This window comes from Alternaria metachromatica (assembly GCF_023757995.1).
Source record: "Alternaria metachromatica strain BMP 0045 chromosome Unknown scaffold_20, whole genome shotgun sequence".
Taxonomy (NCBI): domain Eukaryota; kingdom Fungi; phylum Ascomycota; class Dothideomycetes; order Pleosporales; family Pleosporaceae; genus Alternaria; species Alternaria metachromatica.
In genome coordinates this window covers 144,394-171,219 of record NW_026055511.1, presented here as the reverse complement: position 1 = coordinate 171,219, position 26,826 = coordinate 144,394, and the positions used below count along the sequence as shown (strand labels likewise).

Below are 26,826 nucleotides of genomic sequence, written 5' to 3'. Positions count from 1 at the left end.
CGAACTTCATGGTGAGAGACGATAACGGAAGGTGCGCCACGTGCTGGAAGCTCAATTTCAGAGTCGCGAATGCATGGTTCCAAGTGAGGGATCAGTCCACGGGTGCTGTGCATCAATATTACCTGCCTAATAACTAGCCAATGTATGCATCCAAGATGCAACACAACTACCCGTCTTTCCCTCAGCGCAAAGCAAAAGTTACAAACTTTTCATATCGAAACAACGACATGCATCCCACTGACAACCACGCAGAACCTAGATATCAGCAACAAAGTGGAATCCACCCCACCTATCGCGAAACAGCATACCACCAGGCCTCCCATCCCTACACTGACTAATACGCTTCTCCAGCGTCCAATCACCCTCTTTACTAGGATCCCACAGCTCAATAGGACCAACCTCCCTATCCTCAGCATCAACACCATCGACCGCATGGCTACGCTGTTGCTGGTACCGAACGTACTCGCTGAAGCGACTTAATACCAGATCGCCACTGCTGTCACGGACAGGAAGGGCGTGATTGGGATCTGGAGTGAAGCGCGCTGCGAGAGGAGACTCAATGGAGCAAGTACGAGGAGTGCCGTGGCCAGAGGGGAACCCGAGACGTGCTTCGATGGAACTAGCTTGGCTGCGGGGTGTCGAGGCTGTCGCTGTACTGGTGCTGCCGCGGTTGCTGGAGGGAAGGACCATACGTGTACCGCTTTCGCGCATGAAGGCTAGAGTCTCCTCATCGAGACTATCAGGACGGGGAGGGCGCGGAGGTGGTGGTCCGGGACGCTTTTCGAAGGGGACCGTGACGTGGTCTTCTGGGATGGGTGGACTGCAGAGTTGGGCCATGAGCTGAGGACGGGAGATGGAGACGCTGCGGTTTTGAGCCTTGACGAGAGACGCGCGCGATGTGCGTGCTGTTGACAGTGATGTGAGGACAGGACGGCGTGCTTTGGAGAGAGGGACGTTAGTAGGTATCTGTGGAACGGGCGGCGGCGTTGGTGACTGCGTGGAGTCGTTGTTCTTGCCGCCGCCGAAGAGACGAGAGCCTAGAACAAGAGTCAACATTGAGTTGAAATTTGCATGAATAGCGGAAAACATGCCTTTTTCTCTAAGTAATGCGAAGTTGGGGCGTGACTTTGATCTAACCGGCTCTCCACCGCGAGCGTGTTTGTGCTCTGGAGTGGCGAAGAGGCTGCGCGAAGCTGGCGGAAGTGCCGGTGAGCTTGTTTGATACTCTTCCTCTTCCAAATCCTCGTAGTCGGGTAGGTTTTCGAAGCTATCGCCTTGCTGTCCTAGGGTGACACGCGTAGCGACTGGGGAAAGTGGCGTGGACGGGTTGGGATTGGAAGGCAGAGTAGGCAGTGGCTTGTTTAGCTTGTCGTTCTTGCGTCCAAAGAACCGCGATGCTGCACATGTTTTTAGTGTGTCTCCACCTACATGCGAAGCAGTGACTTACGCTTTTTCCGCATATCCACGTCCTGAATCCCGGCGTCAAAGTCGATGTCCGAACTGTCGGCGATAGCGGTCTTCTCATCACGACTTGGGCTATCTCTGAAGAAGTGCGACGCTATCTATATGTTAACGCTAGAGCTTTTGCGGTTGTGGAGCGATCGTGAATCCATCCCGGGCTCAACGCTGCCTATGGGAGAGAATAAGAGCCTACCTTTGCTCCGAAGACTCTTCATCCTGACCAGTTGCGGCAGTTGACAGTTGCGACAATTCGATTTTGTGTTAGTACGTAAGGTCGGGCGAGTGTTGCAAAGGTCGCGTGATTGCCTGCAAAGAAGAATCAAAGCGATCGAGCGGGGGTGTAATTGGTGGTGCGTAAACAGGCGCGAGAAGACAACTGGAAAATGAACCTGCGCCCACTGGAGGTGCTCACTCAGGGTAGATCGCGACAAGTGCCAAGCAGCACTGGCACGTGCCGCTAGTGACATGGGATGGTGAAAGTGAGAGTTCACTCCCGTGATGAGTCGAAGGCAGGGAGGACCCTCGCTCGCCCAACAGTTAGTATGCCACCCCATGCTCTTGTCTGGGTCATATACTTCTCTTGCAGACAGAACAGATGACGTGGAAATCAAAGTCAAACGAAGAAACAATATAGGGAAGCAGCTCACCATCACGAAGTCGTGCCGAACGGAAACCTTGTTTGGACATGAAAACTTCGTGCCTCCCGAGGGAGACACCGAAGCCGAGCATCATGCCCTTATATTTTTTTCTTGATTTTTACTTGTGGTTTGTGGTGATGTAGTGATAGTCGAGTTGAGTCGTGCCTGGATCCAGATCATGGACAGCAGAGAATTGTCGGAGGAAGCTCACTTCTCATAGCCAGTCGAGACATTCCCTAAAGTGCCTATGCACCAGAACATGAAACATGGTGCAAGAAAACGCCTGATTTCCAGCTCTTCAAATCCCATGTCCATGCATCCAATCATGAACAGTGACAAAAGAAACGCTTGCGCTGGACCAAAGAACCTGAGACGACATGCCCGTCAATGCTCACTACTTCCACAAAAAGGATGGCCACCAGCCATTGATAACGCCATAAACTCCAGATGAAATGACAATACAATCGTGAACCATAAACATGGAACAAATAGAGAATCCGTATGAACAAGCGAATGTAGTGAGCCCAAACCATGCCCAAACATGGCAGGTCTCGTAGAAACAACGACTACCTGACGCTGGACTCGCCAGCCGGGCTGAGATTGAGCAAGCGTTTGAGATCCTGCTCCAGAGACAACGTATTGGAAGGGGTGGCGGTTTTCATGGGTGAGGCACCAGCAGTAGCAGCGGGGGCTGAGGTCTTGCGTTGTTTAGCAGCGACTGATGAAGGTACAAAGGACATCATGCTGGTGGGGGCCTTTGGAGCAGATGCTGGAGGAGCATTAGCCGCCGCATTTCCAGTTCCACCCATGTTGCCTCGTTTCTGGTGAGTGTCGGGGCGAGGCTGTTGTGGCTGGTGTGGCTGCCGGCCAGGCGTCTTCCTACGGTTGTTTGGACTTTGTTGGTAGGGCTGTACATGGGGTGCTGATGGACGGGGCCCGTTGGCAAAGCCTGAGTTACCGTTGCCTGGCTGATCTCGGGAAAAGGCGTTGGGGTCCATCATCTGAGTGGGAGGAACAGAAGGAAAGCTCTGGAAGTTGCCCGGTCCGACCATGGGAGACTCAGCCGAGATCTCGGTACGAAGACCAGAGTTGCGTTTCTTTGCAGAATCGCCCTTTGCAGCTTTGAACAAGGGAGAAAGATTACGGTTGCCATAAAAAAATTCAGAGTCTTGGTTCGGCGGTGGTGCCTGCGGTGTGGTGGGTCCAGAGGGGTTTTGGGGAGGTCGGCCGTCATGGAAAGGCGATGGTGTGTGGCCTATCATGAATCCTTGTGGGCCCTGCGCATCCTGTCGAGGCGGTGTTGCAGAGGGCTTCTTTTGTGACATTGAGAGACGGTTCAGTAGGTCGTTCATAACATCATTGCCGTTGCCCTGCTGTTGCATATCCTTGAGCTGTGGAATCTTGGTGGGATCTGTAACGGAGCGATGCGAGGCGGGCGAGGCTGCTGGTGGGGGAGACATGTGTGCGTGCTTGCTTTCCCCGTCAAGCTCTATGGGAAAGACGCCATTCATGGAGTGTGACGAATCATGCTTCAAGTGCTGTGGCCTGGAAGTGTCCATTGGGTTGAAAGGTCCGTGGGAGGCTGGGCGTCCATGGTTGCCCTTGGCTCTCTCAGCTGCATCCGCCTTGAAAAGCAGGTCCAATGGAGATTGTTCATTACGAGGAGGAACGGCCACCGGGGCGCGGGAAGGAGAAGCAGAAGGACTTGGAGAAGCAGAATCAGAACTATCTTCGGGCGGAGGTGTTGGTGGACCAGCACGTGTCTTGGCCGGCACAGAACGAGAAAGAAACTTGGGTATAGGCAGAGCAGAAGGAGCCGGAGAAGCATGGAAGGTCGGGCCGGCATAGGCGGCCTGGATCTTAGCCGGGGTAGCAGACGGATTGATCGGAACAGGCTCTGATTCAGGAGGAGAGAAGACGCGGTCGATGGAGGGATGGGACTGGTTGGGCTTCCTCATGTTGCGCGGTCCAGAGGGCATGTGCGCGTCCTCACCTGAGTGGGACGCGCCTTCCGCGTGGGCGAGCTCAGCAGGTATCTTACTCGGGGACGCTCCTGCCGCATTGTGTTGGATCTGGTTGTAGCCATTGTGCGCGCGATTGCCTCGTGGTTTGCGTTGCGACTGCCGGCCAGCGTTGGTGTGCGCTGCCTGAGCTGGGCTCTGCGGCTTGTCCCGGGGAGCGCGTGGAGAGGCCGTCGTCTGTACTGTCGACATGTGAAGCGTTGTCTGTGGAGTTGTTGTATTGTGATGGGGGGTGGGTTATCTGGTAGGGCGCAGGCGGACGCTCTTGGTTCGTGATGAGGTAGTGGGTTGGATGCGCGATGACGCGGTCTGTGTCTTTGTCTGTGTCTGATAAGGTGGGAATGTGCAAGGGTTAGATGTTGAAGTGATCATATCCAGATTCGCGGGGTATAGATAGGCACGCGCCGTTGGGTGAGATAGGGCGAAGAGTGAGGGTGTTGTGAGCAGAGTCGGTCGCATCGACGGTGAACGGCGCGGAGGTGGCTGTGATCCAACGAGGCTGATCTCGGCAAGGCGCACTGACGGTTGCGGCGGCGTAGGGCTGAGAGGTCGGGTTGGGTATGATGGAAGCGGGAGGCTGTCGGGCGCCCGTCTTTGAATCGCGAGCAGCGGTGGCATTATGGCGTTTGCTCGTCCGATGGGAATTTGGATGCTTAGCGAAAGAATGTGCATTCCCTTTCACCTGGCACATCGTCCCAAGGTTGGTACACAGGGCCTGGCCTTGGCATTCGGGAGCTCGTAGCTGGAGCCTGACGCCTGCACACTGCGCCTTCACCTACAAACACAGTGGCAGCGCTTCAGCAAAACTTCGCCACCGCCATATAATCCCGCGAGCTGCACGTTGTTCCCTTTCAACTGCAACCGCCCATACACCGCCTACCACCGCGCTGCGTCAACCCCAGCAGCTTCCACTCCAACCAACTCCCCGCGCACCCCACCACCCCGATACATCACATAATCATGGCGGATGTCGACATGGCAGACGCGCCCCCGGCGAAGACCAAGACCGGCAAGGCCAGTGCTGCAGAGGGCGACAAGAAACGTTTCGAGGTCAAGAAGGTCGGCATCACACGACAGAGGGCAGGACTTAGAGATTGAAGCTAACATGACACAGTGGAACGCCGTTGCTCTCTGGGCTTGGGATATCGTCGTCGACAACTGCGCCATTTGCCGTAACCACATCATGGACCTCTGCATCGAGTGCCAGGCCAACCAAGCCTCCGCCACCAGCGAAGAATGCACAGTCGCCTGGGGCATCTGCAATGTACGCTCTCTCATGACACTACACTGACCCGCACTAACATATGACAGCACGCCTTCCACTTCCACTGCATTTCACGATGGCTCAAGACCAGACAAGTCTGCCCGTTAGACAACCGAGACTGGGAGTTCCAAAAGTACGGCCGATAGACGCTCGCAAAGCCGTGGAGAGATTGGTTTCAGCAGGGACAAACATGGGTCTTGGTTTCATTCGGACGTCCGGCGTTAGTAGGGCCTTCATAAAAGGTCTATGAGAGCATGAAGAAGTAGCAGCGTAGGCGATCATCATCGTCGAATCAGATTCCATTACGATCGTGAAGTGTCCTGACCATGCGACTTCATTTCCTGTCCCAGCGCGACTATCCGACTTTCTGCCCGTCTACGTCGATGTTGTACTGTGATGTCGCGTTGTGCGGCGGGAGCCAGTCCTCGGGGTTCTTGTTGTAGAAAGGCCACGGGGGCACGACAACGAGGAATGTGAGCGCGGAGCCGGCGAGGCCAATGTAGAGTGCCATTCGGATGTCTTGCTGCAGGAAGCCAACGATGAATGCGATGATCTGTATTGTCAGCTTGTTGAAGTGTATCAGGCGGGTGAGGGACACATACGCCAGCCGCACCAAGCAGGACAGTGCTCAGCATCTCTGCAAGCCGCTGACCCTCAAAGTCCTGGTCGTGTTAGCACATGCATCAAGTCAGGTAGCGGCGTCGCTGTCGCATACAATCTGACCCTCGACCGCGTCGCGCACCTGCTCCAGAAGCTGGTCGGCCATGGTGATGGGGTATGCTGGATGTCCGAGTCGTGATCGTTGTATTTGAAGGCTAGGTTGGTGAAGATCGGGAACGGATGTCACTTGGAACTCTACTGAACGTCTAACGGGCCTAACTGTCTCGGAGAGGTGGCATTACCACGAGCCGGGACATCTAGAAGGCAGGGGTCCGCAGCCGCACTAGCCTTCACTAACGGCGCCTCTTGATTTGCGCCCAACATTGACGCAACAACAGCATTTGGTACCTGGTTCGCCATGCCAGGTGCAACAAGAACCTTGGCCGGTTAGGCCGCGGAATGTGCGGCACCACTTTCACTCGCTCTCTCCACAGCGGCCGAGTTCTCGATCAGTCACATGCATGACCGTTTGTCGTTCTCTGAACGCGCCTGCCCAATCAGAGCGGGCCAGTAGGTTCCGTCGCTGCACAAGCTTTTTCCTTGACCCATCGCTCAATCGCGGTATTTGAGTCCCGCACCGTCCCTTCAACAACACTCCCACCGTCCCCTGGACTTCCACCCACCGCACTTCCCATCGACTTTCAACCGCCTCACGATACCAACTGCCAGCAGTCGCGATCGCGCACCCTCCATCTATCCGGCTCTTATCTCCGTGGACCGCCATCCACCACCGCGACTGATCGCTCAAGGGGTCTTTGTTTTTGCAACCGTCCCCTTACACCGCACCTTCTGACGCTACGGCGTCCATATACATACAAACCACCAAGTTGGCGGGACTCTACCTCGACAAGCTTTCCTTCATCCGCCCCTTGCTCGGCACAAAGGCCTGGGTATACGGAGGCGACCACAAGCCACCATAACTCGCCCTAACAGCAAACACATTCATTCGCTACTGCATCACCGTCTCTACATTTCTTCCTATTCCCACAGGGTGTGGAAGTCTGGCTACCGGACTCTGTCTCCCATCGGCTTAGTGTAGGGGACCACCCTACGCGAAGCCATCGTCAAGTTGAGCGCGCCCTAGAGGTGAGCGCTCACAAGCGACTCGCCCGCTTCTGTGGTTCTTGCGCTGCAAGAAGTCGCTGAATCCACCAACAACCTGGCTTAACCAAAGCATACGACATCTGATTCGGAGTCCTACTCATCGCCGCCTGAGTCGCCAATATGACTGACACTCCGAGATCCGAGAACCAGACGAGGTTCAGCACCCCGGTATCTGACCTCGACGACCACCGCCACCAGCCCGTATCGCTCCCACGAGCCGATGCCACCTCACCCCCTAGGTCGCGCCGACCAACTTTCGCAAGCGTCCAGGGCCAAGACCGACCCAACATACTCCTCCAAGTCAACGAGGCCCTCGAGGCAGACATCACTCGGCGCGATTTCGAAAGCGCCGTCGTAGACGATGACCAACACTTGGCTCCCGATGCCTACATCCGCCGCGGTTCTCTGGCGCACAGCCCACAGGCCCGTCGAGAGACATTCAGGCGCCCGCGCGACCCGGCAGTCGAGCGCCTGACTAGGAGCAGGGCTTCGTCGACCACTTCGCGCTCCGTCTCCCCTCCCAACTCCGTCGACGCATTCGCCGGCCCTAGGCGCCGCGACCGTGCCAACACCCTCCAGAGCCATGCTGGTTCCGAGCTCGAGCTGGGATTGAACAGGACGCTTTCTCGCGGCACTGCGCGCCGTCCGACAATCAGCGACGAGCGTCCTGATGAGCTGCACAACGTTGAAGTTGCATCTGCGCACAGCTCTGCCGAGGAGGATGTGTGCTTCCCTGTGGCCGAGGATACTGGCAAGACTACTAGGTTCGACTACGAAGAGTTGGAGGAGTTTGTCGCAGAGGCTCAAGAGAAGACGCCCATCGGCCAGCCTCTGCGACACAAGGCGAGCACCGCTTCCAACCTTTCCACAAAGCCGAAAGTCTTCTCCGATCTCCGCCCCAAGTCCAGCCAGTCAGGAACACCCAAGACAGACAGCGACGCTTTGAGCCTTAAGAATGCGGACCCTGCGATCCAAGAGAAGCTCGCCGAGGAAGGTCTGTCACACATATTCGCGGAGAAGCCGGCGCCAGAAGTGAAGCTCAACCGCTGGACGTTCTTCTCGTCTGAGTTGGACGACACGATCCATGCTGCCGAACTGGGCGGCCTGCTTATGCCCGGCGAACGCTTCCGCGATCTGTTTGACACCCCATCAGACGGCGGCGTCTGGTGGCTCGACATGGTCAACCCTACAGAAGAGGAAGTCTTCGCCATCTCCAAGGCTTTCGGCGTGCACCCTCTCACCCGTGAGGATATCTGCGTCCAAGAGCCGCGCGAAAAGGTGGAGCTGTTCCATCAATACTACTTCGTCTCTTTCCGTTCCTTCTTCCAAGCCGACAAGGAATCGGAGGAGTACTTGGAGCCTGTCAACTTCTATGCTGTCGTATTCAAGGAGGGCATCCTAACTTTCACTTTCTGCGAGAGCCCACACACGTTTTCTGTGCGCAAGCGTATCAGCCGTCTTCGCGACTACATCAACCTCAACGCTGACTGGATCTGCTACGCCCTCATCGATGACATTGTCGACAGCTTTGCACCTGTCATTCGCGGCATCGAAGATGAGGCAGATGCGATTGAGGATCAGGTCTTCACTGCGCGCATTGAAGATTCTCGCGCCATTCTTCGATCGATCGGCGACTGCCGCAAGCGCGTCATGCAGCTGTTGCGTCTCTTGGGCGGCAAGGCAGATGTCATCAAGGGCTTCGCTAAGCGTTGCAACGAGTCGTACAGCGTTGCTCCTCGGGGTGACGTGGGCATGTACCTCAGTGATATCCAGGATCACGTCGTCACTATGATGTCCAACTTGGCTCATTTCGAGAAGATGCTCAGCCGCGCACACTCCAACTACCTTGCGCAAATCTCGGTTGATCAAGTCATTCAAGGCAACGACAGCAACGCTACGCTTCAGAAGGTTACGGTCATCGCTACGATTCTCGTTCCGCTCAACTTGATTTGTGGTCTGTTTGGTATGAACGTCAAGGTTCCCGGTCAGGATGGCAGCCTCGGATGGTTCTTTGGCATTATTGGTGTTATTGTCCTTTTCGTTGCTGTCTGCTTGGGGGTTGCTAAGAGGATGCGTTACATTTGATTGAATTTTTCGGTTAGTAATTCCCTGTTTTGTCAGTTGGACACTGTCTGTCTTTGTTTCTCCTATGTTTAGTATCGTGGTTTTTCATTCAGTACATGTATTAACGCCAGCGCTGGTGTACCGGAGGTTGTCATAATTCGGGGTCACGTCGTACACGATCATGTCGGCATTAGATATACTCTAGATTAGAAAAGTATTGTTCTCGTCGCAAAGCTCTTTGCTGCCAGCACATCGCCTGAGTATGGAATTGGATACGTATGTGATGATCTCACAGATCGACAACTACGTGTGGCTTTCGGTAGAAGGTAGCAAGAAGCAAACCACACAAGCCGAAAAAGAAGGCGCGCATACCCTGTACAATGAGCCATGAAGCTAGGGATTGGCGTACGCGAATAGACAAAGCAAAAGAATGCTTTACAGTATTGTTTCAGGTGTCGATAGTGCCCATGATGACATCACATGAAACGGCATGCATTAGTAGCGCGTGTTTATACTACCTTGCTCATACGCTCACATGACATCCAGAGACGCGATGATGGATGGAAGCGTAGATAAGCCGCAACTCTGTGCTATCACGCGAGCAGCCAACCTTGGGACGCATCCAAGGTGACATTCCGTACCGTTCCTATTCGTTCCGAGGTCGGAAGGAACACTGCCAAAGCCAGAATGCGCGGCATCCAAGGCGCCGAACAGCAACTGTGCCGACGATGAAAGAAACGTGGTGACGGTGAGCCCCTGCAGTCATGAGGACCAAGTAAGGAAGGTTCCACTCGTTGTCCGCGAGTTCGGAAGCGGTGACTTAGGCTCCTGCCGAGGGGCGGACTAAGTGATCCTTGTTTCGGCGAGAGCATTCGATCATGCAGCGCCTCAGCCGACCGACTCCCTTAAGTACAAACTCTCGCCCTTGCGCCGCTCTCTCACTCCTTGCACAAACCACCAGGACGTTCTCTCTACCCACACTCTCACTTTTACACGTAGACAACACCCAACCGACCGCCTCGGCGAATACAGTACTGTTCCTGCACCCCCACGAACACTACACGCCTCAGCAACGACCCCGGACCGAGAAGGCAACATGGCGGAAATGGCGCAGCGGATACTCATGAATGAGTTCAAGCAGCTCAGCAAGGAGAAGTGGACAAACATCGAGGTGCGTCTTGGTGACATTCCCTCCAGAGTCACAGTCCTAGTGGCGATGCAGGAGCACCGAGCTAACCACGTCACAGCTCATCAACGAGAACGTCTTTGAGTGGAGTGTCGCCCTGATAGTCATGAACGAAGAGTCCATGTACTACGGCGGCTACTTCAAGGCCAAGATGACCTTCCCTCGCAACTACCCGCATAGCCCGCCAGGTACGTCACTGCCAATACGCGGATCCAGGGATGGAAGGAGTCGCGAAGCGCAGGGCAGGAGCTAACGGTTTACCAGATTTCAAGTTCATCCGCCCGCTCTACCACCCCAACATTTACCCCGACGGCCGCCTATGTATCTCCATCCTCCACCCACCCGGCGATGACGAGATGTCCGGCGAGACTGCCGCCGAGCGCTGGTCACCCGTGCAGCGTGTCGAGACGGTCCTGATATCCATCCTCTCTCTGCTGGACGATGCCGAGGTTTCCTCACCCGCTAACGTCGACGCGGGAGTCATGCTGCGCAACAAGCCCGAGCAGTACAAAGAGATGGTCAAGAAGGACCTCGAGCTGTCAAAGGCGGACATCCCCACGGACTTTGTCATGCCTACGCACGAGACAGCGTGGAAGAAAGAGAAGGACGAGGGCGAGTTTGACATGAGCTGGGAAGACAGCGATGCCGAGAGCCTGGACTTTGGTGGCAGCGAGAGCGACCCGGACGAGGACCAAGAAATGGACTCCGACTTCGAAGGCGATGACGATGATGCTGAAGATGATGAGGACGCCGATACCCCCATGAAGCGCTAGACGTTGCCCATGGACTGCAACTCTGAGCCCCTCATCATGCGAATGTCTCACATCCGCATGCCAGGGCTACTTAGGGGTGGGTCCCCAGCGTCTGAAGAGGATTCGGGTTCTGACACCCTCATCCTTGTCCCTTCGCCGACAGCATCACCTACCTCAACACTCCTCTCTTCGTCATCATGCGATTCGGCAGCCCCTACTCCATTTCCCCCTCACCCCCGTCCAACAATATGGTGGACACTCACGCACTAGGAACTGCGCACCGCCCTCTCACCCCCTTGCCCAACTTTCCATTCCTCGGTTTTCTTCCACGTCTTCATCATAAGCGCGGCGTTCGGTTTCGGCATGGTATTCATGGCGTTACGCCTGCAACGGGCTTTCACGCCTAGGGTTCGGTCACGGTTAGGATGGCATCTACACTGCATAGGAACGGAGTTCTTGAATCATCTTTTCATCATGCGTGGCATGGCTACTTTGGGCTTGCAATTGGCGGCGCAGTGGCTACATGTGGACGGCCGTAGACTAGGGAATGCATGAATTTCATACATATTGGCATTGGAAATGTCTCTTGCGTGATGGACACATGATCTGAGTGGCCGCATTGCCAATGGATGCATGTCGTAAGGCCAACGATTCGGCTTTTCTCCTTCCTAGGCCTCCGTTAAGATACAAAGCATACATCCACCCAAACATTAACGACTTTCTGTCCTGCTATGAACCCAGAAATACTACTTTTGTCCCGCTGAGCCTCTCAAGTAGCACGCGCCAGCCCTTTTTCTGACCTTTGCTGACATCAAACCCCGTTCCGTATATATATTCCAAAATGGCATTGTGATTGACGCCCTCGCAGTCCGATGTTGGGCATTTTGTTTCCTCAAATGTCCTTATTCCATTGCATCGAGTGCAACGCCAGTGACCGGTATATTCGATGTCGTCGTCATCGTCATAGTCGTTGGCGTCGGGGTCTTCTCCAGGAACCCAGCCACCTTCACGGAGTAGTGATTTGAGGACCTCGTTGTCTGGCGACTTTCCGGTTATGTGCCCGAGGAGCTCCTGGAAAACTTTCTCGGTAGATTCAGATAACCATATTTTGGTTGCGTGTGGCATTGTCACGAGCTTTGACGTCGTGTTCGAGGATGCGAGTGTGGAATAGTCGCTGAAGACTGTCGGTACAGGCAGACTTTTCTTTATGAATGTGGAAGTGGGCACCGGGGAACGATCATGTGTTTGATGTTTGATGTGGTATTTGGAAATAGTGGTACTTGAACAGTGCAGTGAGAACTCAGTGGTATGTAGGAGTGATGAAGAGGTCGCTACGAGGTCATATATACTAGCTATGACTCGAAGATGTATTGGTCCGTGGGATATTGTACAATTGATGATGATCACAAGCTTAGTCTTTTAGAAGACAGTGCGTGGGTCTCGTCACCCTTGGAAGGTGCCGTAGCTGTACGCTAGACTCTCCAGTCTGACAGGTATTTCATGGACTGAATACTCGGTGGTTCACCATCCAATGCCCATGGCATTCCTGACTCTCTCCATCGTGCTCTCGGCGATTTTCTCTGCTCTTTGCGCGCCTTCATCTGCATGCCCTATAAGCTCCTTCTGATCTCCACTCATCAACTCCTGGTAACATTCTCTTATATCGCTGATGCCCGAATCCACGGTATCGGCGACCCTCTCTTTTAGAGCCCGCATGCTGAGACTTGTCAAGTCAATCGCCAGATCTTCTGGTGACGCAGCAAGCGACTCATCAAAATGATACATCAGGTCCACAAGGTTTGACACACCCGGTCTGGTTTCGCGGTCATAACTCACTCCTTCTATGGAGTCTGTCAGTGCCGTCTTCAACTTGGCATGTATTTCCTCTCTTGAGTCTGTTATCAAGATGCGACTCTTCGGTTTCGGGTCGCTCTTGCTCATCTTTTTTGTGGGTTCAGTCAGACTCATGACTCGTTTTGCGGGACTCAGAAGTGTTTGTGGAACAGTCAACAGGGGCTGTGACTCCGAGTAGACGTGGTTAAAGCCACTGGCCAGCTCGCGCGTGAACTCGAGATGCTGCGCTTGGTCTTCACCAACTGGGACGTGGGTCGTGTTGTAGAGGAGGATGTCGGCGGCTTGTAGGACCGGGTACGAGAAGAGGCCAAGTTTGAGGGCGTCTTTGTTGTTGGAGGGATCGAGAGGGGATGCATTGGATGGGAGGGAGAGCTTGCTCTAAGACAGTGTCAACATTATGCCTCCTAGGTCTACTTCTGCGGTTGTATACCTTCCACTGGGTCATTCGTCCCAAGTAGCCCATGCTTGCACCACAACTCAGGATCCACATCAACTCTGTATGCTGCTTCACGCTACTTTGCGCAAATATGATGCATCTCTTCGGATCAAGTCCTACTGCCAGCAGACTAGCCAGCATCTCTTTCCGCCATCTTGCCAATTCGCTCGGATCTTGTTTTATCGTAATCGCGTGCAAATCGACTATTGAGAAAAGAAGCGTTGTATCCAGAGATGCCTCATCTTGCAGCTTGACCCATTGCCGCAGTGCGCCGAGATAGTTTCCAAGATGCGGTACGCCGGTGGGCTGGATCCCCGAGAATATCACCTGCTTCTGGTTCTTGCCGGCATTCTGTCTCGCTGGCGAGGCGATGGAGTACTTACGCAGGCAGCCTGAGCATACACGAAAAGGCGAGGGTGCTGCACGCTGCAGCGGTCGAAGTGAAAACATTGAAGTTAGGTCGTTGTGTCAAAATCGGAATCGCGGTTGCTCAGCCACCAGAAAGCGCGGCCGGGGTCTTGTAGCGTCGTCATTGTGGCACTGCCGCCCGCCAACAACCACTCGACTGCGCCCAACCACGGCCTCCTTCTCCATTCACGCTACTCTCCCCACAACACCACGACTACCACCCACGATCCCAAGCCTCACGCACCTCATTATACACACCGTCGTCCGGAAGTAGAGGGACTACAGCGCAATCATGTCTTGGACCGGTAAGGAGCCCCTCGACGATCATCCAGGAAGCCGCCGGCTCACCAGACGCAGGGTTCAAGAAAGGCGTCAATCGCGCGACGACGCAGGTTCTTATGAAGACTGGCCAAGTCGAGCGCACAAATGACCGCGACTTCGAGACTGAGCAGCGGTACGCTCTCCAATCCATCAGATGCATCCTTCATACAAGAATAAGGCATCCCACCGTAGTACCACGACTAACATGATGCCAGCCGGTACCGTACTATGGAAACCGCCGCGAACAAGCTGCAAAAGGAAGCAAAGGGCTACCTCGACTCTCTGCGCGCCATGACCGCCTCACAAATGCGCATCGCCGAAACCATCGACGCCTTCTACGGCGACGCGGGCACCAAAGACGGCGTATCGCGCTCCTACAAGCAAGCCGTCACCGACCTAGACGCCGAGACGATAAAAGCCCTCGACGGCCCCTACCGAACAACCGTCCTAGACCCCATCCAGCGGTTCTGCTCTTACTTCCCCGACATCAACGCCTGCATCACAAAGCGCGAACACAAGCAGATGGACTACGACCGCATGCGCGCGCAAGTCCGGAAGCTCACCGACAAGCCTGACAAGGATGTCACCAAGCTACCGCGCGCTGAGAAGGACGAACAACTCGCCAAGGCCGCGTACGATCAACTCAACGATACCCTCACAACTGAGCTGCCCCAGCTCATCGACCTGCGAGTACCATACCTAGACCCCAGTTTCGAGGCGCTGGTCAAGATTCAGTTGAGGTTCTGTGCGGAAGCGTACTCAAGAATGGCGCAAGTGCAGCAGTATCTGGATGCGAACACAAGAGATCAGTATGCACAGGGCGAGCTGGATGCGCGGGTGGAAGAGGTGCTGCAGGAGATTCGGGACTTGAGTATTGCGGGCACTGTCTAAGAGCTGGAAAGGAGAACATGTTTTTCCTGTATCGTACATGGTAATTTCTGTGGCGTCAGACTCGTTGGTTTTGCGGCATTGGTTGGGTTGCGTAAGGACAGACGATGGAGTTCAGCAGTGCCTCCACCTCCCTGTAACCATTGGCTTTATAAGGCGCTCGATTTCATGATGATTCGTTTACCTCCACTGCGTCATGCCGCACTGACATGCAAAATGAATTGAGTCTTCAGACTTACTCTTCGTGACAGGAAACGCCAACAGGTTACGGTGAAATGGTTTTGTTCAACGTAACTTTTCTGACTCAGAGTCATTGGGTCCCCGTCTAGAGCCAGTAAAAGAGTCAGTCTCTGCCACAGACGTGTCTCACTCCATTCCTTTCTCTTATGACAGCTTCGTTGACACATATTGGTAATATAAATTGTCTGCCGGATTGGTCTTCTGATTGGTATCCTACACACATCCACCGCACCAAGCTCATTGGTGCAATATCCTCATTTGGTATCACGCAATCTACTCTTTCAATGGCCCGCTACAGTGAACCAGAATATCAGGAGGATCGCTGGAATGAAAGACCAAGATTGTTGCGATCGCCTCCACCCAGAGAATATCTACCGCATCGACAAGGGAGATATTCCTCCCCTTCACGAGAAGCAAGCCGGATGCGATCACAAGAAAGATATTCAACGTCCCCACGATACAGATATTCACCGCCCTCGTCCGAAGATCATCCACCGTCCTCACGAGAGAGATATCGATCGCCACAGTCACCGAGATCCAATATCGGAGACCCGATTTCAAAAGATGAAGCTTTCGATTGTGTCGACTGTCCAGCCCTATTTAAAGAAGATAAAGTAGAGACGACTTACATGGGGCCTCATGACCAAAAATGTACCACATGTGACCGGCCCAAGAAGTGGAAATACTGGAGATGCACGACATGTCGGTGGACTTGGCGAACGACAACGCTCAGATGTGAAGCGGGGGCTGGGAAAGGAAGCCGGCTGCAGTGTGAGGGACTCAGCCCCGAAACCCCCTGGTTTCTGCTCTTTGCGGAGATGAGAGACGAACGCAATGCACTGGCTAAGCAAGTCGCAGAGTTGGCGGGGAAGGAGTACAAGCCCAAGAACTTTGAGCGCGAGCTGGAGGATCTGGGTATTGTTGAGAAAGATGGAGATTTTGGCGAAGAGGAAAAGTTGCTGTTGGAGTGGAGGGACTGACCGTTCTGCCGTCTAAACATCAAACGTCATAGCATGAAGGTTCAGGAGGAGGGGAAGGTGAAGCAGATTGTTATAATGTAGAGACTAGATCTTGTGCAAAAATGCACTTAGTATTGCACCGCAAATACGGCCACAAGCCATTTGTGCGTTCAGCTGATTGCACCTGCGGTGACGCTTTTGAATATATGCTTAAGATGGAGTTTTTCCGGTCCTGTTACAAGTCTCTACGATGAACTTGATATCCTTAAACACCTTGGTGAATGGCTCGAGAAGGCCGTTGAATACATATGACGCGTCAAGTTCAGGCTCCTGGACACCTTCCGACAGTTCCACAGTGACATCCTTCTCCCAGCCATCCGCATAACGAGCCTTCTCCCTCTTGACGCTCACTTTGACACTCCTACCATCCACCTTTTTGACTTTGCCAGCAATTCGAAAGCAGCACCCGCTGCTCGGTTCGACAGTCTCCGGATCCTTGAGAACGTCGAGACTCTTAGGCCAGCCCGTGGGAGGGGAAGACCCGGTACCGAGACTTCCACTGAAGCGATAGTGCCCGTATACCAGAGGCTTCAGATTCTCTGCCCACACCGTGTCCTGACCGGTAATTGCAACGTTAACTTCAGTGCTCAGAGGAGATTCCCACGGCCAACCACATGGCAGTATCTTAAAAGGATCGAAGTCCGAGCCACCCATTCCGAAGTCTGTAAAACTCCGCTCGACGCGTATGACCGTGGCAGTGAACGCTATGTGTATCGGACTTAGTCTCTTGGTGAAATGAGAATCGTCCAGCGCCTCTGCGAAGTCTTCGAGTTTGACAGTAGGTGCGCTTTGATGAGACGCGCTGACAACGGCACCATCGGTCGCTTCCCAGAACCTGCAGCTACTGCTCCTTTCGTTCATTTTCATCATGCCTTGATTCGGAACCATGGCCTCGTATTCGTATATACTGGGACCACCTGGCTGGTCGTTGTCCAGAAGTCGTTCTAAGCTTGAGTTTCGTTCCAACCAGGATTTCGGTAGGTCGCGCAGACCAGCTCTCAGGGCAGGATTGTTCTTAAGTATATCGTTCCGACCCGTCATTCCCTTGAAGACGATGAAGTCTTCGATATAATCATAGTCTTCATCGTATGCTTCTTGTATTGTCTTGCCTTTAAATTTACCGAAGGTGAAACGGTAGGGGCCGCGGCTCTTGGGTGCTGCGCGCGTCTGGGTACGTCGCTTCTTTGAGGACTCGGCATTGGAGGATGCGGCTGGTTGTCGCTGTCGCTTGACGCCGGAGCTCATCGTGGGTATCAGAAGAAGTCGTTCGCTTGAATACGAGATCGCAGAAAGGCAAGAGGAGAATTTTGCAGAATTAAGTTCGGACCTGGAGAAGAATAGTCAAGCGCTACAAGCGAGGGAATCTCGATCGCATAACACGGTATGCATAGGAAATTGTGCCGCAACTTGAGTAAGGGTATGCGCCTCGAATTTACGCGCAACGCGTTGACGATGTAGAGCACCTGCACGACGCGTTGCTAAACCACCAACAATGATACGTCCTGGAGAAAGCAGACGGGAGACGAAGTCGACAAGGAGCTTTTGATCAATACTTGAAGACACTACCGATACAGGATGTGAGGGTCGAGCGAAGAATGCGACTAGTCGTCCTCGCATGTGCACGGCGGTGACAGCCGTTTGAAAGTGGGGGCTGGCATGGCCCGAGCGTGTGCTGCAAGGATCCCTGAACGTGTCACGGTGATTACCATTCTACCTGCGTCACCTACCTTATCGCAGTCTTCCCTGGAACATACAGGTCAAGCCTGTGAAGCAGACACATCAGACGAAGTGTACGAGTTCGACTTGGAAAGCATTGCGGCCAGACCATCAAACAAGTCGCAGACACCAGCCCCAGCTATTTGCTCTGGTGTCTGAACAACGAGAACATGATGGAAACGAGGATCGACCTAGCCGATGGCTTTAAAGCTTTATCGAACGACTTCCTCAACTCGCAGTCTAGTTCCCTGCGCGAAGCCATGCGGAAGAGGGGAATTCATCCCAATGACATGGCGGACGCTCTCATGGTAGAGGGACAAGATGATCACGGGAACTTTTGGAATATCACGAAATGGGACAGGGTAATCGCACAGAACGTGGGCTCTGAGTTTGAGCAAGTCAACATAGGAGGCTCACTGCCGACCACGATAATGTTCACCGGCACCATCGTCAGAGTAGAGCAATGTTGGGCCGACGAAGGCGAAGACGGCCTGATGACTTTCACGATACTGCCATGTGGCTTTCCCCGGAGCGAAACCATCAAATGCCACTTCATCTCTTCAGCTACTGCGCCCTTGTACGAGGAAATGCCAGATATGCTCTATAAGACGTATAAAGTCATCGGCAAGTTCTGCAGTCCCGGTCTCTACAGCAGCATCCACGACATTAAGAGCATCGAACTGGCGAGGAATCCGGAACCTGCTAGTCTGAAGACTGGCATCTGCTGGAAGTTTGAGGGCCGCGTCACCTATGCTTGCATCAAGCCTTTGTTCGAGTCCGTCTTAGTCACGTACCTTGAGGTTGATCGTGATGCACGATTTCCTGTGTACGCCAAATTGTTAGAAGGCGCGCCAATACCAACAGTCGGGAAATTTTATCGTGCCAAGGGTATCACAATCCCGGAAGACGTCCGTGAACATGGTCTAGGAGAGACCACTTATTGAGCTAAATGGCTTGAAAAGCTTCCGGAGCCTAATCCTAGCAAGGCAATCTAGCACAGACACTGATAAGCGAGCAAATTGAATTCTGTGGGAAAAGAGGAGATGACATCTTCAAAAGTTTTATTAATGCCCTAGGGTGGGTTTTGTTGGCATCTTTCTGGAGGAGAAAATATAATACCAACAAAGCATAACCTTGAAAGAAACACGAGCAAGTTTGTGCCACCCATGTCCGTCCCGATTGAAAGCGTATCACGAGCATCTTGAACGCTCTTCAACCTTTTCACACCCCCTTCTCAACATCCGTACTGTAATAGATCCTTTCCATAGTTCCCTAGCGCATTATGTCCAGTCCCGCTCCCAAGCTTCTTCATCAATAACACCCTCGTAGTAGACTTCAACAGGAGGTTCTCCCTCTTCCCATTCTCGTGGCTCCCGCCTTACATCGTACAGGACGACGCTGTGCTTGCCATCGTAATCATTTTCCTCTCCAATGACAGAGTATCGTTCGTGGACGTCCTCGGTAGAGTCCATACAAGGACCGACATGCTGTTGCATTTCAACTCCTACGTCTTTGAAGAAACTCCGGAAGAACGGAGTTTCTTCAATCGGAGCATCTACCAACGCGACATACACTACGATAGCATCGTTGGACAATGGGGGAAAAGATAACGAAGGAGCCTTCTCAGGATCGTGCCGAGCGAAATACATGGCCGCGGAGTTGGCAAAGTTGGCAATGACCTCGCATGCTCGCTCGGAGTATTGGTGGTATGGCCAACCCGTTTTGCCATATTGGTCTGCATCCGATTTCCGCATGATTTTGTCCACCTTCTTTACGCTGACTTTCTTTGATCTGGCTTCTTCGCACACTCTGCAAATCTTGCTGATAACCTCACTGTTACCGTCCATTTTATCCCATGACCGTTCATTAACGATGATACGGGGGACTCGCATTGCTTGCGGGACTCGCTGTGCTTCAACGATAGATTTCATCAGATGTGCAGCCTCCGCACAAATTGCTCGACACGTGAGATGAATGGGCGTTATGGATTCGTAGTTCGTGATGGCAACGTATCGATTCACGAATCGAAAGCGACGTTGGCAATCTGCCGCATATTCGTAGATCATAAGACGCAGCTCCTTTGGTAGATCGAGGAAGCGGTCAAATGACCGGGGCCGACGTGGATTTAGCGCAAGTTCTTCGTAGTACTCCCGTGTGTCTTCGTTCATGTCGTCGCTGTTGCAGGTATCGGAGTGTTCTTCCTCAGAGTCGGACGATGTTGAAGGTGTATCGCGCATGGCTTCAGACCAGATTGCATGAGCCTCAGAACGGATTGCATCAGTCTCAGAACGGATTACAGCAGTCTCAGAACGGATTGCAGCAGTCCTGGAACTAATTACAGTGGTCCCAGAACGGATTACATCATCCCAAGAGAGGGATGCTTCAGTCCTAAAAAGGGATGCATCTCTCCAAGAAAGAGATGTAGCACCCCAAGAAAAAGATGCATCATTCCTAGAAACGGATGCAGCAGTCCTGGAACGGATTGCAGCAGCCCTGTAACGGATTGCAGCGTTCTTAGAACTTATGGCAGCAGTCCTAGAACGGATTGCAGCGTTCTTAGAACTTATGGCAGCAGTCCTAGAACGGATCGCAACAGTGGTGGTTCTAGAGTTTGAGTCGTTGTCGGAATTCGAGTTGTTGGAAGTCGAGTCGTCGGAAGTTGAGTCGTCGGAAGTTGAGTTGTCGGAAGTTGAGTCGTCGGACATCGAGTCGTCAGTAGAATCCTCACTAATGGTTGCGGGATGGATGGCGGTTAGGTGTCTCAGGAGGAGCGGTCAAGTCCCCTGATGGAACCCAGGCGGCTGTCGCGAGCTAAGGTCATTACATAATCAGAGCCACTCGGGTCTTATTGGTGCCAACCTAACAAGCCAATTTCCGGCCCCACAATCCCGAGGTCTGAGGAAATCTGTAATCTTGGCTCATCAGCGCGGCACGATGCCTGAGGCCATTGAATAAGCGGTTCACAAACCTATGTATGCCTTCTTAGCGCCCGTTCGGTTGCAGTCTGTGTAATGATGGTAGATATTATGACGACACAATCAAACACCGTGATGACAGGCATGAAGTTATCCAACCTGGCTTATTGTTTACATCTAAGACGAGTTAATCTGCACTTTTCTTGGACTCATGATGAACAGGAGTATGGGGATGCCGTACACGATCTAGCTGCCAAAGCCGAGTGCGTCTGGGACAAACGTTAGTTGTTTGACCGCAATGTACATCCCACCACTAAGGATCGTAGGCAATGTAATGTTGCTGAGTAGGATAGCACAACGGTATCCCAGTCGCTACGGATAGCCAGCAACTTCAGATCCATCCATGATAGCGTATGGTTCTTTAGACAACTCTTGTACTTGAGTCATCAGGAAAGTCGCCGAAGGTTCCTTTCCGTAAACATGAATATGAGACCTTGATTGAAAATGGTAATGAATATGTAATTGGTTCTAGCCAGAGGGCTCGCCCAGACTCGGTACATCATATTATTGCTCGCAAGCGATTCACCAAAACCCACTGCCAAAGACCACAACTTCCTACCCGATTGGTTCCCTTATGGGCAAATGATCATGAAACGTAAGGATGCCTGCCTCTTCTTTCGTACGTCAACCCTGTCATGAACGCTATCCGTAGCTCGTAAACCATTGTCCATGCAGCGTTTCCAAGCTGCAACAGCCGCACACCTTGAGAAGCTGGGTCTCTCATGCACAGCAGAGGTTATATCCCGAACTTCGTCCTTGTCATTATCGTCTAGCCGTGCGACTGCCAGAAGAGTGTTATGCTCGCGACTGCTCTACGAGGCATGAGGCTTGCCAGCTGAGTCGGCCTTGGCACGGAGGTCGGCAGCGGTGGAGCCTGTCGCGGAGAAGTAGCGCGAGAAGACGGGCTGCAGGAATGAGCGGAAGACGATCTGGGCACCACTAGGGAGTGTAAGCTTGTATTAATGTGCGCGACGGGGCTGCTACATACGCAGTCTGGGGAAGAGACATCCAGAGGATAAGGACAAACTTGAAGGTGTAGTAGAAGGCTGCGGACGTCAGTTGCGGATCATGCAGACGATCTGGCTGTACTTACGGAACCAGTAGACGGCGTTCACAGCGCTCTCGAAGACGGTCAAGAAGGCAAAGGTAACCCAGTACTGCGGCATCGCATTAGCCCCATCCCAAGTTTATTGTGGACACAATTTGGCCAGCTGTCTTGCCAGCGATAAGAAAGCGGGGTACACATACAGTCAACCACTGGGTGTCATCGACCTTGCTGGCGCTGAAGAGAGCCTCGAGCGAGTAGTAACCGGGAATGATGAATCCAGCAATGTTGACGAGGAACTCTCCGGCAATGTTGAAGAAGATGAGGAAGAAGTAGAGACCAGCGAGACCAAGGATCATGTAGACCTTGGGGACCGACGTCTGCTTCTCAAAGTTGTTGAGTGCGGGGTACTTGGACAGCTGGAACACAACATCGTCAGTAAACGTGGCTTCATATCAAAACCATTGCTTTTCCTGTCGGAATCGTCGGGACAAGGCGTATTTTGACAATTGTGCCTTGTGCAGAAGCGAGAGCGCTTACCTCTTTGTCGAGCTGCGACAGCTGGGCCTGGGCTCTATCCTGGACAGACATGTTGAGGGCTGTTGGGAGGTTGGGTGTGATGGGTTGCGAAAGGGTGGGATGCAACGGGTTTTGGTTGAAGAAGCAGAGGGGCTGCAATGTGTTCAGTAGGTAGGGAGGAGCAGGAACGTGGAGCCTGGAGATTGTGGGATGGAGGAAGTGGGCTCGTCATCGCTAAATACGTCACCGCCTTTCACGAGCCAGCCAGAACGCAGCAATGGCATGCCGATGAGACAAGATCGCGTGCATCGGTCCAGCCGTTCGACGAAGCCGTATCCCGGGCGTTGGTAATGTCGCATTCACCTGTCTCTTTTTCCTTTACATTGGCAATTAGAGAGTAGTGCGATTGCACGGGCATTATGACGACTTGCACGTGACCGTTGAGGTCCAAGCGCGCCGGCCAGTCTCCGTTGCTGCAGGCGTGACCGAGTTCAGACGGAAGCGTAAACATCCAATTCCTATCCCACAACAAACCCGCTCGAGGGCGACCGACGACGCCTACGACCCTTGTTGGAGCCGGATATTCTTCTGCGGAGCATTCTACCACGTTGGTGACATCCTATCTGCCGGAACAACGTGTTGAGCTAGTCCCTGGCCCAAACAAACAAACCCGCCAGCCCCGAAAACAGCTGAGACTCGAGCTACACGCGAGCAGCGCCATCAGCCTACTCACGACACCTTGGTCTTCTTGGGATTACCGTCGCGTACTTTAGACACTCTGCCGACTGTGTTGCCGCCTCCTCAGCGCCGTTGCCATCGCATTGTTTTGGTGTAAACATACGGAAAATCTGCCAGCCGGCGTCCGCAACATGACCGATATCCGCCGGTCACGATCGAATACGTCAATGTCTACGAGAAGCAATCGTCCTCTTTCACGCGCGTCGACGACGAGCGTGCATTCGTTCGAGCAATTCCAACAACCGCAGCAACCGCGGCCCAACCAATTTCCCCAGCAGCCGCAGTATCATGCTCCATTCACTACCAGTGAAGCGCTACAGCCTGCATTACTCCAGGCCGCGCAACAGGTCAGCGCGCAGGACCAGCTTATCAATATGAGTCTAGAAAGTGTTCAGCAGTATCTTGGTTACCCAGCCGACCCAACCGCGTCTCACCCTCAACCGAACGGTCAGCCCGCACAACCCGATCACCATGCCTATCAGAACTCCCTCTCTCAACATTCACAACATTCGCAACAACACAGCTTCATGGCGCCGCCGATGGATACGGAGGACAAGAAAAAAAGGCCGTCGACCTCAGGTGCCGCGACCAACGACAAGGAATTGCGCCAGCTGCTCAACCAGAACGAAGGCCGCAACCTCAAGGAGGTCGCAGCTGAGGTCATTCAGAATGACAGAACATCCAAGGCAGAGAAGTCGAAACAACTGTTCGCCATGTTATGGTAGGTACTTCGCCTCCACGCAGGAACAGTGCTAACGCGCCCCAGGTTACAGTCTGTCTGCCGTGTTGCGAAGACGTCAGTGCCGCGCAACCGCGTCTACTCCAAGTACGCAGAGCGCTGCGGCACCGATCGCGTTATCCCCCTGAACCCAGCATCTTTCGGCAAGCTCGTTCGCGTCATTTTCCCCGGCATCCAGACCAGACGCCTCGGTGTTCGCGGAGAGTCCAAGTACCATTACGTCGATCTCGAACTCATCAACGACAACGACAGTGGCGAAGAGGCACGTCGGGGCAGCAACGGCCCTGCTGCCCATCATGCTATGAAGCGTCAGGCTTCTGGGACACCAAGACTCAACCTTGAGTATGTGCCTTCCACAACTTGGTGTGTCAATTGCTAACAGCTTCAGTGCTATCCCCCGGTTACCTGCAGACAGCGCACATTTTCCACCACGAGAGGCACGCGTGGAGCCGCAGAACACTTACTACACTCCAGCCTCGTCCCGCGGCGTCTTGTTCACCGACATCTACTCGTCCAATTTCTACCCATCTCACGCGCGTACCAAGACGTCGTACGAGCACGAGCTCAAGTTTCCAACGCCAGATATCCTTGAAGCTCCAGATGCTTTCGTAGTCGAATTGCCAGACATTAAACCCTACTTACCAGCGCGTACCGATCCCGATTCCGCCGATAATCTCGTCGCCATGTACCGCTCACATGTCGTTTCGCTGGTCGACTCAGTGCGATACTGCAAGGAGAAGCAATTCTTCCGCCTCTTTGGTACTTTCCACGGGACATTAACTGTGCCAGTGCAGAAGTTGTTCGCTTCGCCCGAACTGGCTCCATGGATCAAGGAGTGCGACTGGATGATGTACCAGAAGATGATTCGCAACGTTTCCCAGCTCACCCTTCAGGTAGCGCCACCGGCAGTATTAAAATTCCTCGATAACGTTGCAAAGACGTTACATGCACATATTGCCGCAAAGTTCGCGCCGCTGCCCATACATGTACTCGAAGCAAAGCTGGAACCCGCTACATTGTTCGCACATCTTCTCCGACAGATGCTTCGTGTGAATTCTGCTGCACACGCAGCAGCCGTCATGCTCACCGCAGAGAGCCATCGCACCCAGATGTTTGCTGACTGGCTGGAGCACGTCAACATCAAACGCATCATTGCCAACGAATTGCCCGCCTCCTGTGCGCACGAGGAGGTTTACAACATCCTAACTACCGAGATCCGCTCGATGCTAGGCCCGCTACCACAAGAGATCCAATTGCCTTCCGGTACCATTCATCGCGCAGCATATCCCGACCCACCCGCAGATCCTTCAGAGTCCGTCATCGATCGTATCGCAGCATTCTTGACACAATTGCCGTCCCGCTTTCCTGGCGCACACGCTCGCACGATCATGCACTGCATCAGTGCGCTTGGTTCGGCCGCCATACGCGAGATCACCGTCGAGAATGGAATCAGTTTCCAAGGTTGGTGGCTCACCAAGGTCTTCGTGGATGAGATGGCGCAATGGTTAGCATCACTAGGTGGTTTTCTAGGTCATGCACCCCCAGACTGGAGCTCGTCCAACTACTCGCCTGTAATGGGTGAATCCCTCAATGCGGCCATGACGAACGGTGGCAGCGGCAGCAACAACGAGAGCAGGTATAGCAGCCTGGAAGCCGACTTTGGACCAGATCAATCCTTCATCTCCAACGCTAGCCATGTCACCATCCAGGACAATGGGTCAAATCAGGAAGGTGAGTTTATTCATTCACAACTTAGCCTCACATGGTAGTTGACTAACGCAAGATCATCAGTCAATGCTGGACGATTTACTCAACCATCATCACAATACAACATGAGCTTTCAGTACGAGTACGACATGAACACTTCCCAACAAGAGCCAAACCATGACGATAGTGGTATAGGCCTCGGCCTCGGCGTACAGGAAGACGGCATTGACGCCAAGTTTGCGTCTCATCTATCTTCAGCTCTTTCGCAGAGCGTCAGCTAGTCTGACGTCCCTGTCTTTCAGATATTCTGATACTTTTGCCCATGCGTTTATGACGCCTCTGAAGTCACGACTAACGACGAACCGTGCCCGACATGGCCTGTTAATATCTCATAATTCTTTGTACTTTAGGATTGCGTACGCACTCACGGACCGGTGTTTACGGAAATAGTTCGGCGTTTCCATCTTTGCATTTTGGGTTTGCAATACAGGCGTTTGGAACGATATACCGCCTCTATGGCCTGGGTCCGGTGTTAGATGCAACTCTGCGGTTCCTCTACGCAGTGTTGAATTGAATTGAATTGTTTCATCGTTACAGACGTTCACAACCGCCTTCCACAAGAGCTTCGCGAAACTAAGGCTCACCCCTTTCGCCTCTGAAACGATAGGTGGAACAAGTGCATAATGCTGTACCAGCCTCTTTAAGTTCGATTGATCACGTCCTGTCAAGACCCAGCGGAATTAGAAGGTACTTTCTCACAGCGAGATTTCATGTCAGCTAACAGCACAAATGTGGTCACCGCTAACACCAGACGGCCTACCAAGACAAACCTCATCTCCGTTTACTCCGTTAGACCTACATCGCCTGTTCCCGATGTCTGTCCTACATGTACTTTGTAGTTCCTCTCCCGTTACACTCGCTGACATAACCATCTGACCTCTGAAAACGGTCAACATCGGCACTCGACCGCCGCGGCTAACGCAACCCGATCAAAATGGCTCGTCGACCTCCTCAATCGCCTGACCACACTGATCTACAAGAAGGAACTCGATCTCTGATATAAAATCGTGT

General features: G+C 53.3%; 14 protein-coding genes across 14 annotated transcripts; 7 read left to right on the top strand and 7 right to left on the bottom strand.

Annotated features, from left to right (window-relative positions):
• Positions 1-255: 255 nt before the first annotated feature.
• Positions 256-1,676, bottom strand: J4E83_007770 (uncharacterized protein; the record flags this gene model as incomplete). The annotated part of the gene is made up of 3 exons (XM_049334669.1): positions 256-1,397; positions 1,448-1,558; positions 1,655-1,676. The coding sequence occupies 3 exons, from the start codon at positions 1,674-1,676 to the stop codon at positions 256-258; spliced, it is 1,275 nt and encodes a 424-aa protein (XP_049186158.1).
• Positions 1,677-2,665: 989 nt separating this feature from the next.
• On the bottom strand, positions 2,666-4,312 carry J4E83_007769 (uncharacterized protein; the record flags this gene model as incomplete). Its single annotated transcript, XM_049334668.1, has 1 exon — positions 2,666-4,312. The coding sequence occupies one exon, from the start codon at positions 4,310-4,312 to the stop codon at positions 2,666-2,668; it is 1,647 nt and encodes a 548-aa protein (XP_049186157.1).
• A 768-nt stretch (positions 4,313-5,080) lies between these two features.
• On the top strand, positions 5,081-5,530 carry ROC1A (RING-box protein 1A; the record flags this gene model as incomplete). The annotated part of the gene is made up of 3 exons (XM_049334667.1): positions 5,081-5,179; positions 5,235-5,384; positions 5,432-5,530. 3 exons carry the CDS (start codon positions 5,081-5,083, stop codon positions 5,528-5,530), a joined length of 348 nt encoding a protein of 115 aa, XP_049186156.1.
• Positions 5,531-5,739: 209 nt separating this feature from the next.
• Positions 5,740-6,150, bottom strand: J4E83_007767 (uncharacterized protein; the record flags this gene model as incomplete). The annotated part of the gene is made up of 3 exons (XM_049334666.1): positions 5,740-5,937; positions 5,987-6,046; positions 6,100-6,150. The coding sequence occupies 3 exons, from the start codon at positions 6,148-6,150 to the stop codon at positions 5,740-5,742; spliced, it is 309 nt and encodes a 102-aa protein (XP_049186155.1).
• Positions 6,151-7,268: 1,118 nt separating this feature from the next.
• Positions 7,269-9,233, top strand: J4E83_007766 (uncharacterized protein; the record flags this gene model as incomplete). Its single annotated transcript, XM_049334665.1, has 1 exon — positions 7,269-9,233. One exon carries the CDS (start codon positions 7,269-7,271, stop codon positions 9,231-9,233), a length of 1,965 nt encoding a protein of 654 aa, XP_049186154.1.
• Positions 9,234-10,308: 1,075 nt separating this feature from the next.
• Positions 10,309-11,171, top strand: J4E83_007765 (uncharacterized protein; the record flags this gene model as incomplete). Its single annotated transcript, XM_049334664.1, has 3 exons — positions 10,309-10,383; positions 10,460-10,586; positions 10,663-11,171. The coding sequence occupies 3 exons, from the start codon at positions 10,309-10,311 to the stop codon at positions 11,169-11,171; spliced, it is 711 nt and encodes a 236-aa protein (XP_049186153.1).
• Positions 11,172-12,671: 1,500 nt separating this feature from the next.
• J4E83_007764 (uncharacterized protein) lies at positions 12,672-13,467 on the bottom strand (the record flags this gene model as incomplete). The annotated part of the gene is made up of 2 exons (XM_049334663.1): positions 12,672-13,382; positions 13,435-13,467. The coding sequence occupies 2 exons, from the start codon at positions 13,465-13,467 to the stop codon at positions 12,672-12,674; spliced, it is 744 nt and encodes a 247-aa protein (XP_049186152.1).
• Positions 13,468-14,140: 673 nt separating this feature from the next.
• On the top strand, positions 14,141-15,060 carry HOB3 (BAR adaptor protein Hob3; the record flags this gene model as incomplete). Its single annotated transcript, XM_049334662.1, has 3 exons — positions 14,141-14,153; positions 14,206-14,302; positions 14,385-15,060. 3 exons carry the CDS (start codon positions 14,141-14,143, stop codon positions 15,058-15,060), a joined length of 786 nt encoding a protein of 261 aa, XP_049186151.1.
• Positions 15,061-16,115: 1,055 nt separating this feature from the next.
• J4E83_007762 (uncharacterized protein) lies at positions 16,116-16,358 on the top strand (the record flags this gene model as incomplete). Its single annotated transcript, XM_049334661.1, has 2 exons — positions 16,116-16,252; positions 16,310-16,358. 2 exons carry the CDS (start codon positions 16,116-16,118, stop codon positions 16,356-16,358), a joined length of 186 nt encoding a protein of 61 aa, XP_049186150.1.
• A 108-nt stretch (positions 16,359-16,466) lies between these two features.
• On the bottom strand, positions 16,467-17,561 carry J4E83_007761 (uncharacterized protein; the record flags this gene model as incomplete). Its single annotated transcript, XM_049334660.1, has 1 exon — positions 16,467-17,561. One exon carries the CDS (start codon positions 17,559-17,561, stop codon positions 16,467-16,469), a length of 1,095 nt encoding a protein of 364 aa, XP_049186149.1.
• A 641-nt stretch (positions 17,562-18,202) lies between these two features.
• J4E83_007760 (uncharacterized protein) lies at positions 18,203-18,976 on the top strand (the record flags this gene model as incomplete). Its single annotated transcript, XM_049334659.1, has 1 exon — positions 18,203-18,976. One exon carries the CDS (start codon positions 18,203-18,205, stop codon positions 18,974-18,976), a length of 774 nt encoding a protein of 257 aa, XP_049186148.1.
• A 336-nt stretch (positions 18,977-19,312) lies between these two features.
• Positions 19,313-20,269, bottom strand: J4E83_007759 (uncharacterized protein; the record flags this gene model as incomplete). Its single annotated transcript, XM_049334658.1, has 1 exon — positions 19,313-20,269. One exon carries the CDS (start codon positions 20,267-20,269, stop codon positions 19,313-19,315), a length of 957 nt encoding a protein of 318 aa, XP_049186147.1.
• Positions 20,270-21,819: 1,550 nt separating this feature from the next.
• Positions 21,820-22,643, bottom strand: YOP1 (ER membrane protein DP1/Yop1; the record flags this gene model as incomplete). The annotated part of the gene is made up of 5 exons (XM_049334657.1): positions 21,820-21,946; positions 21,996-22,053; positions 22,101-22,164; positions 22,256-22,471; positions 22,593-22,643. The coding sequence occupies 5 exons, from the start codon at positions 22,641-22,643 to the stop codon at positions 21,820-21,822; spliced, it is 516 nt and encodes a 171-aa protein (XP_049186146.1).
• Positions 22,644-23,440: 797 nt separating this feature from the next.
• On the top strand, positions 23,441-26,036 carry J4E83_007757 (uncharacterized protein; the record flags this gene model as incomplete). The annotated part of the gene is made up of 4 exons (XM_049334656.1): positions 23,441-24,030; positions 24,076-24,390; positions 24,437-25,779; positions 25,840-26,036. 4 exons carry the CDS (start codon positions 23,441-23,443, stop codon positions 26,034-26,036), a joined length of 2,445 nt encoding a protein of 814 aa, XP_049186145.1.
• Positions 26,037-26,826: the final 790 nt, after the last annotated feature.